The sequence below is a fragment of the Bactrocera neohumeralis genome, chromosome 6, assembly GCF_024586455.1.
Source record: "Bactrocera neohumeralis isolate Rockhampton chromosome 6, APGP_CSIRO_Bneo_wtdbg2-racon-allhic-juicebox.fasta_v2, whole genome shotgun sequence".
NCBI lineage: Eukaryota > Metazoa > Arthropoda > Insecta > Diptera > Tephritidae > Bactrocera > Bactrocera neohumeralis.
This window is the reverse complement of record NC_065923.1, coordinates 17,318,970-17,337,434: the sequence shown is the minus strand read 5'-3', so window position 1 is coordinate 17,337,434 and position 18,465 is coordinate 17,318,970. Positions and strand designations below refer to the sequence as shown.

The following is an 18,465-nucleotide window of genomic DNA, read 5'->3' as shown; positions in this document are numbered from 1 at the left end:
CACCTATTATTAATTATACATATTCACACCTATTTTTTCTATATTTAATTTTATGCATACTTCCAGTCTAATATGTACATATGTATGTATAGCATTTATAGTCACACCATTTATCCATGAGTGCGAGTATCCGGAGTGCATTTACGAGACATGCCTCCGACTAAATCAAATATAGAGATACATTTGAGCAACATTTTATACAACAATCACTTCGTATATATATGTAAGTACTATACATACATATTTGCATAATTAGATTGTGAAGAATTGTCGTCACACAAATACAAATATACAAGTATTTACATTTGTATTCACAAAGTCGCTGCAATATCAGCACTTATTAATGTTTGTAGAGTAATATACGAGGGTGACTTGAAAAGTGGTTAGTGTTTGTTTCGCAATTTCAACTAAACTGTATTATACATAACCGGTTATGGAATTAATTTAAAGAATATGGTTTTTAGTGAAGGTTTAGGCCAAATTTTGGCCTGCTGGCTAAGAGTGAGTGGCATATAAAGTACGATAGACTTACAACAGGGACTAAACAGCGTTCAAATTATAGAGATTAACGGTTAAATATACAGAAAATGGATCGAAGTTATTCAAGAAGATCATGAAAATAGTATTTGTGGTATTTTAAGCGTCTGAAAAGCTCTTTTCATTCGGAATTAAACTTAAACGCTTGCTTACTTCTTTTTCCAATATTATTTAAGGGCTTCTTAGACAAATAAATGAACTTTATATAAACAAATATATAACTTTAGAAAAATACACATAAATAATTAAAAAAATTGCGCTAAGCGAGCAATCAATTGCACCCCCTGTGAATAATTCTCAAAAATATTTTATACGTTAACAAGTTCAAACATAATTACATACATACAAACAATATATACTACAGAAACACGCGTAAAAATAAGTGTATAAATATAGCGATATTTACTCGAATATAATTATCTGTTGAAAATATAGTATATACTCTTTCTCTTTCATTGTGAAGTAACAGAAAGTATCAATTTAAAGTGATAAGAGGAAAAAATTGCTTGCAAAAAACTCACTTCATTTGCAAAATAAAATTTATAATGTGTGAGAACTCACTTAGTGTCACATAAACAAATACATATGTACATATGTATGCTTAGATGCATATATGTATATGAAAATATATGTTTGTAATTGTTATGTGAACGCATTATCATGTCGTTAATATTTGTGTAGACCAAGTCGCAGACATTATCTAATTAACACTCATTATAAAAGGGTCTTCGTACTTAAACTAAACTTAAATATTGTAAGTGCCTATCATTTGCTTAAACACACTACGGAAATTCAATATAGCACACTATTTAATGTTTTTTATACACTTGCAACATGTTGCTACAGAGTATATTGGTTTTGTTCACCTAAGTGTTGTTCGTATCAGCTAAAACTAAGGCAGTTAGATATAGCGTTACATATGTATATATATAAACGATCAGGATGATGAGACGAGTTGAGATCCGAGTGATCGTCTGTACAAACGATAACTTGAGTAAAAATTAAGATATCTTAATGAAACTTGCTACACGTGTTACTTGGCCATAATGTGTGAACGAGTGGATTTTGTACTAGCCGGGCTCAAAAATGGACAGTAGACGTGGCACCGCCCACATTTCGGCGAAAATACATATCTCAGGACCTAATCCACCGATATCGACCAAACGTGGTATATAATGTAATTTTGACATTCCTATGTTCCAGTGGGAAAACAAACAAAATCGGACTACAACCACATCTACTTCCCATATAACCCAATTTTAAATTCCACTCGATTCTTTCTTGACTCCTCTTCTAGAATGCGTAGTAAGCACTAACGGTATAAAACTTTGCGCCAATAGTGCGCTTAAAGTAGACCACCTTATGTCACAAATTTGTCCAAATCGGATCAAAAGTATTCAAGCCTCCAGATACCGAATATGTGGTCCCCAGTGCCTAAGTTGAGTTTTTATGGAAAATATCGCTCCATATCTGGGGTATATTAAAGAAATTCGAAGAAATTATTTTCTAATAATAATATGTCCGTGCAGAAAAGATGGTTTCAATTGGATCAATAATTTCTTTATCCCCATATAATATCTAATATAAAGATTTTCAAACTTCTGTTCGAATTTATGCCGCAAATATCGTTGAATATGTGAGTTTTCTTAATCTAATTAAGAGAGCGTGTTTTCTAATAACGGTTCGTCTTTGTGCCTAAAAAGATTAAAATCGGTTGAAAACTTGCCCTTGACCCGATATAACTTACAAATATTATGCAACTGAAAGCATTTCCCTGACTTTGATCCTGTCAAGTTGCAAGAGTAGAAAATGTTCGGTTACACCCGTAGCTCTTCTCTCTTCTTCTTTACTGGCGTAGACACCGCTTACGGTTCTTCTTTTCGCTATTTATCGGCAATTCGAGACACCAAGGGCAGCCAGGTGCTTCTTCACCTGATCTCTCCAACTGAGTGAACGTCAGCTTTCACTGTTTCCACTGGTGGTTGCTGAATCAAAACCCTTCAAAGGTTTAACGGAGCCACTCCAACATATTCGGTTTAAGGGTTCGCTTAAGTCTAATTGCAGCATCTGTTCACCAGAGGTACGGTTGCGAGCGGGTGTCCATCTTGAAACGAGCAGCTCGCTATATACAAGTAAATGTGAATAAACCTTTATACTACTTGCCTAGCGAGGTTGTGCGCTGGATTTGAGACCCGGATGAAAGCCCTTCCTTACTTATTTCATTTAAAATGTGAAACCGTCAAGTGTTTACTGATAGAGAGTGCCAGACTTAATATGTTGGAATGTGCACTTAAGAGTAAATCTAAACTCTTTATAGGACTTATAACGTCTGATCAAATTTGATCCGGACTGACAAAAATTTCATTCTCACTTATTTTAATAAAAAAATGTATTATTCTTTAAATATCCTTATCATTTAAAATATACTTCTTTGTGTCAATGCAAATATGTCAGTATCAACGATTAATCCAATTTTCTACACACTTGTTTCAAGATTCTGTTAGGATGGCCTTCAAGCCTTCAGCTAATTTTGGTTTTTTTCGGTTTCTGCTCATTTTTGAAGTGTCATTAACTCTATTGTTAGAAATTTGGACGACGTGGATTTACATCACAAGTAATGATGCATTTGATGAAGGTATGGTTCTACATTGACAATACTTGACGTTGTATTAGCAACGGAACTTCCATTCCATGATTCCATTGCAGACTGTTTTAGACTTTTTCCCATGCTAAAAATCGTCAGACAAACTTTTCCCATTGTAAACAAGCAGTTGCCAAACACAAACTTATTGACGTAGAGAGATCAAACTTCAGTCGGTTTACGCGCGTCAAACGAACTAGTCCAGTTCAAATTTGATCAGATGATAGCCTTCAAGCTTCAACCGTTTTAGTCGGATTTCATTTCAGAAATTCATCATTCATTCATACAAGTTCTCTTTGCAAAAAGTGTGAATATATTTCTCTCACATTTAATTGTTGTTTAGCTATTTGTTGAATATAGTTTGTCGGCTGCATCATTATCACAATAACTGCAGACATTTAATTTGCATTTGTATTTTTTAATCCAAGGCAATTAGATATGTGCATAGATTTATAAATGTATTTATGAATTCACTGTGCATTACACCTATTCTATATTATATATTCAAATATTCGAATAACGAGCTTTTATAATTAATAACTTAATTACAATAACTGTAACTCACTTAGACAGCACAAAAATAGAATAAGGAAATGCACAAAAAGGGCATTCCCAATCGGTTTTCGTGTAACTGATACAAAATACAAATTGTCAGATTTCGTTGTTCGTTATTCGTGAGCTCAATTTTCTGCCAAAGTTAGAGAAAATTGATGGGTAAAATGACAGTTGACTTCGTTGTGAAGCTCTTCTGCTCAGAGAAGGGTTGCTGCTGGAAAAATTTCTGCCAGAAGAAGTTAGGGAGCACAAAACAGCTGTCTGCATGACACGTTGATATTTTAAATCTTATTATTCTTCAGAGCTATAAAATTCTAAAAATTTCGATAATTTTTTTTCTTTTCGAATAGTGAGAAATTGATATTTTTCTCTTTGAGAGTTAGTAGTTTTCGATTATCTAATAATTTCCTTATGGCTATTTATTACTGACATACATTCGTATGTTAGACATAAGAGAATAGGGCTAATAGGTTAAGCAGCAGCAAATTTCGCCGCCACTGTATATATTTTCCGCATTGTTATGATAAAGCAAGAATTGAAAAGCTTTAAAATCCGTTCACCTCCAATACTTAAAACTCAATATTAGTAGTATTTTCGTATTATTGCAATGCAAAACCAGTTTTCGAAAACAAAGTCAAGGGAAATTATTGACAATGGCGAATCGCACAAAGCATAGGAAATGAAAAAGAATTCAAATTTCCATAAAGTGAGCTTTTTCTTTTGAAAGCAAAAAATAAAAAATAAACAAAAATATATGCGACTTCGGGTCAATTATACATACTATATTTCAAATGTATTTATGCATACTAACAATAAGTAGAACACGGCGCAATACCTTATAGGAAAACGGGCACGAGCAATTTCGCCAAATTTATACCAACAAATGATTTTGAAAACTGGTTATGCATGACTTTATATAGTATTTCGAATATATTAAATATAAAATGTTAGCGAAAAATTAAACTCACAGATAACAAAGGGGCTGGACGCAAACTAATAATGTTGCTCGGTGCAGAAGTACCGAACCAGTTCAAAGCTTGGGAATTTTCCTGCAAGGGTTTTTGATTTTGAGTAAAATTTAAAGTAAAATTTCTGAAGTTCATAATAATTGCAACTTTGTAAAACAATCATAACATTTGAAGCACATTTATCAACAGAAAACTTGAAATGGTCATTTTTTTTAATTAATAAGTTAGTGGAATAAAACTAACTTGACGAACTGAGTCGATGTAGCTATGGCCGTCTATCTTTATATGCACTAACTAGTCCCTCAGTTTTCGAGATATCGACCTGAAAATTTTCACACGTCCTTATCTCACCAAGAAGCTGCTCATTTGTTGAAATCGGATCAATATAGCATATAGCTGTCATACAAACCACTGATCCAAATCAAGTTCTTGTACGAAAAACTTTTACATTTGACAAGATATCTTTACGAAATGTGACACAAATTATTGTCTAAGGCAACGGTATTATCTCCGAACAAATTGTTCAGATCGGACTACTGTAGCATATAGCTGCCATACAAACTGTTCCGTCAAAATCAAGTCCTTATATAGAAAACTTTTTTATTTAACAAGATATCGTCTCGAAATTTAGTATGGATTACTGTTCAACACAACGTTACAATATTTGCAGAAATCTTCTATATTGGACCATTATAACGTGTAGCTGCCATACAAACTGTTCGATCAAAATCAAGACCTTATATAAAAACTTTTTTATTCGACAAGATATCTTACCGAAATTTGACATGTATTGTTATACAGAGCAACGCTACCATATTTGAAGAAATCTTCTAGATCGGATCACTATATCATATAACTGTCTTACAAACTTATTGATCAAAATCAAGTCCCTATATAAAAACTTTTTTATTCGACAAGATATCTTACCGAAATTTGACATGTATTGTTGTACAGAGCAACGCTACCATCTTTGAAGAAATCTGCTATATCGGATTACTTTATCGTATAGCAGTCATACAAAATGGTCGAACAAAATCAAGCCCCTATATAAAAACTTTTTTATTCGACAAGATATCTTACCGAAATTTGGCATGGGTTATTATCCAGAGCAACGGTACAATATTTGAAGAAATCTTCTAGATCGGATCACTTTATCATATAACTGTCATACAAAATTATTGATCAAAATCAAATCCCTATATAAAATTTTTTTAATTTGGTAAAATATCTGCAGGAAATTTGCCATAAACTATTGTCTCGAACAACGTTACAATATCTGAAGAAATCTTCCAGATCGGACCACTTTATTATCTAATTGTCATACAAACAGCACGATCAAAATCAAGTTCTGTTGGGAAACGTCTTTATTTGTGAAGATTAGTTTACAGTAATAACGTTTTCTCTTATTCTATTAACAGCTAAACACATTTACTTGAATTATTATTCGCAAAATGCATTCTGACGTAAGCACACAGAAGCACTCTCAAATTTTACGGTAAATTTTAATAGCCTGGCTATCTAAAACATATAAAAAAATCACTCCAAAATGGTTTATTCTACATTAAATTTTTTATATAGAGAATTAAAATTAATTAAGTTCAAAGCATACAAACTACGTTACATAACAATAACTTGTGATTAATTTCGAATAAAACGCATTACGGGTTAACTTTGTTGTGTCAAGTGCCCTTTTTAACTGTCAGATTCATAGCATGCATATTTATACGGTAGTAATATACAATATTAAAAAATGATTTACGATTTTCGAATTAGTTTCGGCAGTAATTATCGCTACTACTCAGTGGAAGACGCTTGACACTTATATAATTACCTATTAATATAATATGCTTTAATGACATAATACGCTTTCCTAATTCAGCCACGAGATTTGAAATACGCTTTGAAGCTGTCAGACACAAAATAACCTAACTCCACTTAGTAATTTTATCCAAATAACCTTTAAATGATAGACTACTAATGAAATTTTCAACCAATTCGCTTTGCTAATCTCTAATGTAAGGCGTCATCTGCCTGAAAATGGTTTTAGCATATTTATTTAGTCTATAATATGTATAAATAATAAATCCCAAGGAAAGTTGTTTAAAAAAATTTAACTGGACTTAGTACTTTTATACAAGCAAGCTGTAATTGACATAATTCTTAAAAATTCTTACAAATTCTTATAGCGCATTACCAACTTCTTATGTATCGCTTGAAAATATTTTAGTTGTCTAGGAAAGCTTAAATACATTGCCAAAGCCAAATAACTTATTTTGTCAAAAGTTAGCAGAATTTTTTAGCAGTACCGTTAATGATACCCCTAAAGCGTTTCTTTTTAGAGAAAAATAGAATCGTATACAGTTTTATTTCGTAAAACACGGCGCTGATATAACCAAGCAGCATGTCTGAGGCACTTATCAATGCCTTTTGAACACTTCAAGTAATGCAAATTAAGCAATTAAAAATAAAAATCTTAAAAAAACCGCTTAAAATTCATTTGCTTGTACAGTAAATGCCACTTTCTTCATTTTCTTGCATTACGCTCCTTAAATATTAATTAAAATCCTCAAATTTTTGTAAAAAGGCTAAAAATGTCCATGCTTTCTTTAACGTAATCATCTTCTAAGAACCGTTATGTAATTGCATTTCAATACAAAAATATGTATTTTGTATGCCATTGTAAAGCGTTATTGTATATCCACTGCAAGGCCAACACTACACAGTGCTTACAAAACGATTTCTTCGTGACACTTAACCTATACAACGGTACTACACTTTACCTACCCGCGCCGCATAAGGACATTGTGCGGACAATAATCCGCCTGACCCCGACAAACGTAACTTATATTGAGCAATATGCGATGGTGTGAAAGCTTACGCCAGCAGCCATACACTCTACACGCGCACAACTACTCATACACTTACACACACAGATATATCCTAACATAAACACACACATACATAACTTAACATATACACACATTTATATACCTTGACATGTACACACACAGGTATATCTTAACATATACACACACACATACTCTTACACGTGTCGCAGGATACGACAAATTGCAACGAATATCCACTTTGTTTATATCGCCTGCGCTTTACCTTCACAACTTTCATATACTCGTGTAACAACAACGCGAAAAATCGATAATTACGAAATGTAAGCACAAAAGCGAATTCGTTTAAATAACTATAGTGTTGGTTGGCGCTCGTTATCCTTGCGCAAGCAGAATCAATGCTGCATTTGAAATGCGTCATCATCTGATTTCCTACATTTGCCTGCCACTTTTTCTATATGCTGCTTTATCTATTGTTTACTTTTACATATAAATATTTACTTTCATTAATATTAATATATTTTATATTTATTTTTTATTATTGTTACATTTTATTTTTATTATTATTGCATTTACATTTATATTCTTTATTATTATTACTTTTTATTTTACTTTCTTTGGTTCTTATTTTTTTTATTATTTTCTTTCTTTCTTTATTTACTTATTTTTTTCTACTTGTCATTTGGCTTACCAGTAATAGGCTATAGTGTCGCCCAGCCCGTTGCGTACATTGCGATCTAAAAGATTATAGCAAATGTTTGTGGAAGCACCTTCCATCCATTTAATGGAAATTGGTCCTTTGCTTATATTAAAATTGTATTGCAGGAACTTTTTTGGATCGGCTGGTGTTTCCCAATGGAATTGTTTGGCTACGCGCATCCAGAACTCCTCTGGATTCTCCAATGATTCCTCATAGAATTTTCTATACTCAGCCATGCTGGATATGTAGGCATCACGGCTAATGGCCGGATTCGGATTGTAAATTGATTTTTCCGATGGCATTGTGATAACTTTGAGTTGCGCTGATAATATTTCTCAAAAAAAAATGATTTATTTTTTAGCTTACACTTTTCTATTTTTTAGTTATTTCAACTTTTGTTAGAAAATAAGGCGTTTTTAATTAAAACAATCAATTTTCCGCTTGTGCGGTCCTTATTAAAACAATAATTATTTAATTCCTTTATTTAAATTTGTATTTTTTTTAAATTATTATTTTTTTTGCAATGTGATTCCTTTGTGTCAGCAATTAAATAATCGCGTTTGGGGTCGTTGTAACGTTTGTTATTATTATTATATTACAAATACTATGTATTATGTTTTGCCGTCTTCCGAGCTTATTTCTCACTACCGTCCAAACGGATTGAGCGCTACGCGTGTACTGAACTTGAATTCCTCACAGCTATTCCCATTTCGATTTTTCACTATTCGCTATTCATTTCGCTTTTTTATTATACTTGTTGTTATTGTCATATTTTGCTAGCGGTTCTCTGCGCGCAAAGAGCAAGCACACATGGGAGCATGTGCTCCGCAGCGCCATATAGTATGCCTCAAATGCACCGCACTCACCCCAAAACAACCCTAAAGCCAGGTAGTAGTGGATATTTAGCAGCGTTTCAGCGAGCATTCTATATACGTATCTCTTCACTGCCAAATTTGCGCTCTACGCATTTCCTACTGGCGGTAGCTTTTCAAAAAAGCTCATTATTTACAAATTCCAAAATTCGCTACTCATTGAAATGGCATTTGATATTTAAGAGTAGGCTGTAAAATTGAGTTTGAAGAGTGTAAATATAATGAAATAGAAAGTATGCCTAAAGAAATTAAAACAATTTTAATAATTTGTTTGTGGAATCTTCAAAGAAGCGCTTATTTACTATCTTAGTTTGCATTTTAGTTCGTAATGCTGTCATCTTCTTTTCAGTTTTTTATTTATTTATTGTTTTAACACTAAAAATCATTTCATCGTCAACATTAAATCTTTGTTCTGAGGTTAAGCGCGCCTGATAAGCAAAGTCTTAATGATTTGAATCAATGTTTTCTGCCTTCATCAGCTTTACGAATGACTGCTGATAGCTTTTTTCGTTTAAAATTTATATAGGAATATTACTAAATTTTACTGAATTGAAACCCTGCAAATGAATGGATGAAATGACCTTAAAACTACAATTTGAAAACAAATGCTATGGTAACTATTGTTTTAGCAATGTAAAACGAATGTCTAACTACGATGGTTTAGGGATTGGAAAATAATGTCTTCCGTCAGATATTTGAGATCTCTATCGACCCAACTATCTAGGAACCTAAGCTTAAACCGATTATATCAGTTACAGGCTAGTAGAGTATTGCGTAAAAAGAGGTCTAAGCCTCGAAAACTAAGCAAATGTCACGACCTTAGTAACAAGTTTGGTATACCAGAGGTTCTACTATAAATATTTTAAGATTCTTGAATCTACGATTCAACCCTAAGCTTTTAAAAACTCGAAAAAAACAATTTTTTGCATATGTCGCTAGTTTATATTTTTAAAAATAACACACTAAAATCAAAATGAATATATCAAATTGTTTTTGAATTGCAGACTTCTAAAGTGTAACCGCTCAGTTCAGCCAGCTCTATCAGTTTATCTTAAAACTCGTTTTTTATCAAAACTTTTTGACATTGGCTGCAGTTGTAACTATATATCATATCATTCGATCGCTTTGATTTTTTCTTCTGATTTTGCATATCTGTCTCTGCACAATGATCTTCATGTTTTTCGATTGTAACATGTCAATTGAAAAGTCACCGACGTACCATAGAAAACACATTTATTTGGCTGAAATAAGGGTGATATACTGACTATAAGGACCCTCCTACTTTTCGATACCATTCGAATAATTTTCGATATAAATCTCTAATTTAGCACAGGGAATCGCAGTAACAAGGGGGACCTGTAGGCCAAAAATTTTTTAAAAAGTGGGGGTAGCCCCGTCTTCTAATAAATTCATGTAAATGGGTAAAATGGGGGAAACTTGACTTAGCCCCCATATAACTATTACCAGGATTTTTGAACATCCGAATGAATTTATTCCACACGGTTGGTAATTGTATGTGAGGTACTTTATGAAACCCAGGGGAACATTTTTTTGGTATGTGGCATGTTAATAGTATAAATAAAATAGATAGAATCGGATTGATACTAAATATAAAGTTTTGCCAGCACCTGAAGGAATTTCCCGGTCTTTGATCTTTCGGTTACACCCGAACTTAGCCCATCCTTACATGTTTGGTACGATTTGTCATTTGATTCAAGATATGCCTCTCCTTTTCATTCGAAATTTTATACCCACCGAGCTTTCTTTTGAGAAATAGCAGAAAAATAGTCACTGGGGTCTCGAGAATTCGGTAGATGCGGAAGCAAATCATGGATTTTTACCATAATTTTCCCTGGCTTTTGAAACGGTACATTGGCTATGTAATAGTCGCTGTTGATGGTTCTTACTTTTTCACGGTAGTCGATAGAAATTGTTCCATGCGCATCTCAAAATACAGACGCTATTACCTTCCCAACCGACTGTTGCGTTTTTCCAACGCCTTGGAGCGGTTTCATCATGTGTATTCCACTCGGATGACTGTCGATTGGACTTCGGAGTGAAATAATGTAGCCATGTTTCATCCATTGTCGTAAATCGACGCTAAAACTCGGATTTAATATTTCGCTTGAACGTCTCCAAACACTGCTTCGAAACGTCCTGTATTAATTATTGTCCTGGTACCATAAGAAGGTAAGTACTGCAGATGAACGGAATCGGGTCATTGCCAAGTTCACAAAATTACTTTAAACTTATGAATTGCTATAACTAAGCCAGCCACGAAATCAAATAGGTAAACGGGTATAAAAGTATGGATGGGAATCTGTGGCTTAAATTTTTTAAAAAGTTCATGTGGCTTTGCTCCTTAATAGGTTTAAAATATATATCTCATTATTAAAAGATATATCAAAAAAAATTGCTGAAGTCAAATGCTTTCGATACCTCTCAGACATTGTGAAAATGAGTGATATCGAATACTGACCACGCCCACTCCCCTAAAAATGTTGAGAAATACTAAATGCGTGATAATCCACTAAATTAATAAGTGGGTAGCATTAAATTTACGAACCAGGATGGTGTTTAAGTGTTTTAAAGGAGTAAGTGTAAAACTTGGAGAATGGGCGTGGCATCGCTCACCTTCATGTAGAATCCTATATCTCAGGAACACACATATGTTCTAGTGTGGCGGATGAAGGTGAACTGATTATCGAGATTTAATAATGAAACATGTTTTCTGGTAATAATGTATTCTAGTGCCAAAAGAGAGAAAAAATGGGTCAATCCCGGGCAACCACATACCTAATATACGAATTGCAAACCTTCCAGTTGAGTTTATACAATATATACACATATATGTACATATGTATGTATATTAGGGTTTTTTTTTGAACTATTACTTTTTTTCAGTCCCGTCACGAAATTTCCTTGGAAATACCCTAAAAAAATTCCCTAAAAATTTTAGCCCTTAATATTAACATTAAGAACTGGACCAAGGCCTGTAAAAATTTTCCATAGAAAATACACTACAATCGTGAGTTTTTATCTTTAAATTCCTACAGATCAGAGGTATTTTATGGCATCGCTTTGACCTTAGACGCATATTTCTCAGAGTTGTTCACTCTACAAAGAGCCCAGAGTCCTAACTCACACCAGCGAGGTAATACGGGACTCTAAACCCGATTTTTCCAAGAATCTCGCATTTTTTTGTATATATCTCGTAAATGACAGGAGCTATAGAAAAAACGTACATGAGAAATTTGTAGGAAATTTTATTTTCTATAAAAAAGGTGCGAGGTCAAAATCGCTATCATTAATACTTCTCGAGATATTCAGCTTTTTAAGTAAGGCTGTATGCAATTTTCATAGCTTTTTTAATACATACCACCTATAAAAATGCACCAAAATCATTCCAACGGACTTGCGGGAGATGTCGGGCTCTCTGTCTGACGAAAACAAGCACAGTTGAAGTGGTCGAAGGTCGTCCCGAAAAGAGACATGTCTTCAACGATCTCTTGGACCGAAAAATATTGGTGAGGGATCGATCACCGAGCTGAGGTAAATTCCTACCTTTTGCTTCTCATTTGAGTTAATTAAGTTTTTTGTAATCCATTAAAAGCTACTTCGAAAAATGATTGTTGAATCTTTACGAAACTTTTAATATTTTAAAATATTGCCAAAACTTTAAAGTATTTCCTCGGCTTCGATCCTTGAAAATTGCCAGAGTATAAAAGGTTTGATTACACCCAAACTTAAACATTCCTTCTGTCTTCTGCCTATTTTCATAGATCCAAGGTTGAACTTCATATAAACTTTGTAAGCTGTCTCCGATTGTTTATTACGGGAAGCTTTGCCGTTAACATATCTTTACGTTCATCATTCTAACACGCGCTAAATCCACGCACCTAGAAACCGTTAAATATCTCAATTTTATTTCCACTATAATAAGGGGCGTTTCCAGACATTAAATTCACATCTATAAATATATATACATATATATGTATTTATGTATGTATATACATCTTTATAGATCGTTACGTAAGTACGAATTTTATGCGCCGGTTGCTTTGAAGCTGCTTAAACAATCTGATGTTCCTACGACTTGGTACTTTGAACAGGCGCACGCGCTAAAATATAAGCAAATGCTTTTGCTTTCTTAATACATACATAGACACTTGACCCGCAACTGACTTTCTAATTATTTTGAACATTTCAACGGACATACGAACAATTTCTGAACATATTTTTTACATTTCTTCTGATAAGAAGAGCATCTCATTGTCTATCATGCTCCGCGCTGAGCTACAATCATCACCTGATTCTTAGAATATTCACTCGTAGACATGCTAAATCATCCGGCTTATCGATGCCGCACACGCGACTCTCCAATGCTCAGCGCTAATATTTCGATTGATCATCGCATATTGAATTTAAATGAGCAAAGATGTCTGAGACGAATATATATTTTTGTATACATACGGTACATACTATGTACATGTTGCTGTTATGTATAAATTTGTATATGTATGTATTTATTTATTGAAATTGTATTTAAAAGCGAGCCTATAGTTATGCTAAGTATGAAGTTACTTCATCCAAATATGACTTACAGAGTCAAAATTTAATTTTCATATTAGTAAATGTACCGTTAAATGGTAAGGTATTTTCTGTAACTTCAGCTGTTATTGCAAAGCAAATCAAACTGGTCTATGCGTGTCTTATTGGCCTATTAGATTAACCTAACCTAAAGTATTCTAAGTCCAAAAAAACGTATATTGTGTTTAAAGATATCGTCGGCTTTATATTTTCCTTAAAGATGCTTTAACAAGGTTGTGCAGATAAATATCGATTTATTATACCTTGAATAAAGCATAATAACTTTCCCACGAAATTTTTTGACGAGCTGAGTTGATTTCGCCATGTCTCTTTCCGTACAATATACATATATACATGAACTAGTCTCTTATTTTTGAGTCCCCTTCAAGAAGCTGCTCATTTGTCGGTACTATAACATATAGCTGTCCCACAAATTGGCCACACAAAATCAAGTTAAAAACCCTTTTTTACCCGCCTTCCGAAGTTTTTTTTTATATTTTGTTATAGAGGATTAAATTTTCTTCTTATTCATGAAATAATTAATTTCAAATATAATCACCTAGCCGTTTATCGTTTACTAGCGTGAACTGCAATTTAAGAAAGCGATATTTTAAGCGATCTCTACTGTCGTTCATTGATATTTATAAATCTCTTGTAAAAGCATTGACTGTAAGTTTGATAACAGCCTCTGCTATGTTACTGTTAACAGTCTGCAAAAATCTTAGTGGTCAGCATCAAGTATTTCCCTTTCATATTTTCTGTATAATGTATAATGTTGTATATAAATTATATTTAATTTTTTTATTTATATAAAAAAAAATCGACCAAAACAGATCATTTTCGAAAACATTTAAAAAAAAATTCTACAATGAAGCGTTTATAGTTTTAGATAACAATTATTTAAACAAAAATGGTTCCTCATGGCAATAAACATTACTTCTGCGCCATTACACAAGTTGAACAAATATTTGCTAATTTTATATTTATGTTTATTTATAAATATGTACATATATCGGCATATGTACATATGTACAAAACATCAATAAAAGTAATGCCGCTCAAATGCACCTACGAAGTTCGATATGCATATGTAAGCAATTGCATTACAAATATTAGTTTATAAAATTAGTGTGTTTTTAGCCAATTAATAATTCTATATATTGGAATGTATATCTTCATCATCATACAAATATAATTGCCGCAAATAATTAACACCTTTTATTAGGCCATATTAATTTTTACATCCTATTATAATATCAATTAAATCGAAAATTTTAATAGTCGTTTCGAATTCCTATAAAATTGTATTCTATAACTTGATGGTGATTTAGGTCTGCGCCATTACACAAGTTGAACAAATATTTGCTAATTTTATATTTATGTTTAATTATAAATATATCGGCATACATATGTACAAAACATCAATGAAAGTAATGCCGCTCAAATGCACCTACGCAGTTCGAACAAATGTATATGCATATGTAAGCAATTGCATTACAAATATTAGTTTATAAAATTAGTTTTTAGCCAATTAGTAATTCTATATATAGGAAGGTACGTATGTCTTCATCATCATACAAATATAATTGCCGCAGAAAATTAACACCTTTTATTAGGCCATATTCATTTTTATATGCCTTTGAACAAGCTGTCGAATTTGATAATGTCTTTCAGGTGGAAAAGGAGTACTTTCAAACTGTTGACGAAATCTTAAATTGATTATTATATATTTTGCTAGTGCCTAATTTAACTTTGCCCATATTCCAAGCTGCAAAATTTTTCACACTAAATTATAACAAAACAAAACCACAAAAACGTTTCAAAGTTTATAAATAAACTATTGCGAACACTTTTCGGCGAAAAGCTAATCTTAATTACTTTGGCACATGTGTGTATGAGCAATCCCAAGGCTGCTAACCAATACATTAAAAATCAGCCTTATCAATTTTTTACTTAATTTTATTAAATTATGCCCGCCCAAAACGCATAAATGCTTACAATAAAATAAATGTGATTTTAAGCGTATAGCAACCAATACGCAAACTAAATCTAAAATTAAATATATTATAAGATGTATTAACATAAATTAGAGTCCAAGATGATTAAAACCCCGTTTAACCGAGCAAAATTAAAAAATGTTTGTCGTTTCACTGAAGGCATTGTCTGGCTTGAAACACCACGTGGTTCATATAATGGTACCACTAATGTTCAGCAGCTTTAAGGAACTCTTTGTACTTTTCCTCACTCATCAACTTCTCAATTTCGGCAGGATTAGTCACAGTCAGCTTAAAGAGCCAGCCTATAAGTAAAAATGTAATTAGTTTCTTTATAAACAAATGACTACAATTATATTTACCTTTGTCGTAGCAGCTGCTGTTAATTAAACCGGGTGTCTCCTCAACTTCGTCATTCTTTTCAGTTACTTTGCCACTCACCGGGGAGTACAGCTCACTGGCTGCCTTCACACTCTCCAAAGCGCCACATTCATCGCTCTGCTGCAGAGCTGTGCCTGGTTCTGGCAATTGTGCAAAGACGACATCGCCAAGTGCGTCTTGTGCGTACTCAGAAATGCCCACAGTGGCTGTTGTGCCCTCCACAGAAACCCATTCGTGTTTTTCGGTGTAACGACGTTCTAAAAAATTAATTTTAAAAATTTTAGTGAAATGATTTGAAATTTTTAGTGGCAGCACCACAACCTTATCGTATCTAAACAAGAACAGTTTGCATTGCACTGTAATAACAGCTGTTTGCTCTATTATCATATTGATACTGTTGCATAAATTGCTTTCATAAAATAAATTTTATTACTTCTTACCTGCCAACAACAAACTGCTTACGTTAAAAGCACGCCAATGCTGGCATTGTGGGCTGGGCACCACACGCAATGTCTTTGCAGCCACACTTGTGAGTTGTAATCCGAAACGTGCAAACCTTGTCATCGAAGCCATTCTCCTAGCGCTGTATTGGATGCTTGTTCACCAAGTTGAATAGCCGGTATTACCGTTCTTGTGCGTCCGGTACGCTTCACGTCCACTGTTAAAATGGTCGATTTTTGCCGATGACAACTGGGGTTATCACCAAATTATTGAATCAAATATTTTGCGGCAACCTCGTGAACGTCTCGCCGATGGCAAAGGTTATCAGCGTAGCTCTCAATATTACGATTATTGCCGCTAAAAACAAAATAAAATAGCTGGAACAATACCACTTGTACCACCAGTGAAGTAATTAGGTAAAGCCTACAATCAAGTGAGAAATGTCAGAAATCTTAAAATACACAAAGAGTTGCCAGTAGGTTAATATTTTTTTAATTAAAAAGTATTTTTTTTAATCCCAAAACTGTTTTGAAATTTTATGATCATTATTGTGGAGTACTGATTTAATATAAGGTCATTGAATTATGATTAAGTAAAGCAATATAACTTATTTAGTTATCATAAATACTGATAATTAGTTTCCTTAAGCAACTTCCGATATTTTGGAGAAGCAGGATCTTTCCTTCTAGTCTAGTAGATAATTATTTTGTATTTTTGTTCTAGGTTAATATTACTTTGTATTTATTTAAATAAAGTTCTCAAGCTAGAATTCGAGCTCGTCTTGTGTGTATATTATGAAAACTATTGTTACTGTCGTTCATATTTCCATGGCCAAACACTGTATATGTATAGCAAAGTATACATTTATATAAGTTTGAATTATTTACATTAGTATTTATAAACTAACTAACCTCTATGAGTATTTTTGCTAAATATGAGTATCAGTACAGATACTGACAATGTGTGTCAGCTCAGCAGGGGGCCCAGCCTCAGTAAGCATGTCCATCTTATCAGTTCGGCTATTTATTATTTACTACGAAATAAAGTCAGCAACAGTGGAAATTTATAATAGCACTTGTTTACTTATAAATAATGCATACATAATCAATTAACATGCAGATTCCTGAAAATTTGTTTAAAAATAATATTGGTAATCCAAGATAACATCAAATCTCTTTAACTCTGGACCATGTTATCACATTTCCAAAGTAATCTTGGTTCGTTATGTTCACCGCTGTGATGTCTTCATGCTGCTGCACTTTTCGACTGAAATTTGTTTAACCTTATATTGTTGAATTATTTTCGAATTATAGTTTGAAGTTTCTAAACAGTTTTCGGATAATAGTAAAGCTGCTTATAGGTGACCCAAAGACCCTCCCTATACTTTGCAATATACTTTCATTTGAAATATTGAACTAATATAATGCAAGAGAAAACCTCTCAAGCAAAATGTTCTGTAAGGGTGACCAGGCGACATACTTTCGAGATGTATCTGTCAACTCCAGTTTCAGTGTACCAGGCCATTGCAGCGGTTTCCAAGAGGAAGAAAGGGAAGCAATAGGTTAACTTAATGATTAAACTGGTGTAGGTGCCTGGCCACAGTGGAATTGCAGGAAACTGCAAGGTTAATGATCATGCTAGGTCAGGTACTTAAGTCTCACCAGCTATAGAATGGGGTCGGGTAGGAGCTCCACTGGCTTTTTGTGGTTCACTACTGGAAAATTAGGCCTCAGGCTAGCTCGGCAAACTCTAATCAGCCACCAGTCGCAAATTCCTTCAGGCCTAAGGTAAATCCTAAGAGATCTAGTGAGCTCTTCTACGGAGTTCTAACTGGACGCGGTCCAATCGCGACCCATGCGTTAAGATTGAAAATGAGATTGATGATGGAATAGATTTGCCAGTTTAAGGCTAAAGTAGCCGAGGTATTTCTGATACTTTTA

The 18,465-nt window shown here is 33.4% G+C and overlaps 2 protein-coding genes across 2 annotated transcripts in view; both read right to left on the bottom strand.

Moving 5' to 3' along the window:
- Nucleotides 1–8,931, bottom strand: part of LOC126763639 (acetyl-coenzyme A synthetase) — a 29,817-nt gene extending 20,886 nt beyond the window's left edge. The window contains exon 1 of the mRNA XM_050481346.1: nt 8,239–8,931. Coding sequence (XP_050337303.1) covers nt 8,239–8,549 — 311 coding nt within the window. The 5' untranslated portion in view covers nt 8,550–8,931. The remainder of the gene's footprint in view (nt 1–8,238) is intronic.
- A 6,716-nt stretch (nt 8,932–15,647) lies between these two features.
- Nucleotides 15,648–16,950, bottom strand: LOC126763656 (glycine cleavage system H protein, mitochondrial). Its single transcript, XM_050481369.1, has 3 exons — nt 16,525–16,950; nt 16,066–16,341; nt 15,648–16,008 (listed from the first exon to the last, which is right to left on the bottom strand). Exons 1-3 carry the CDS (start codon nt 16,655–16,657, stop codon nt 15,911–15,913), a joined length of 507 nt encoding a protein of 168 aa, XP_050337326.1. The 5' UTR covers nt 16,658–16,950; the 3' UTR covers nt 15,648–15,910.
- Nucleotides 16,951–18,465: the final 1,515 nt, after the last annotated feature.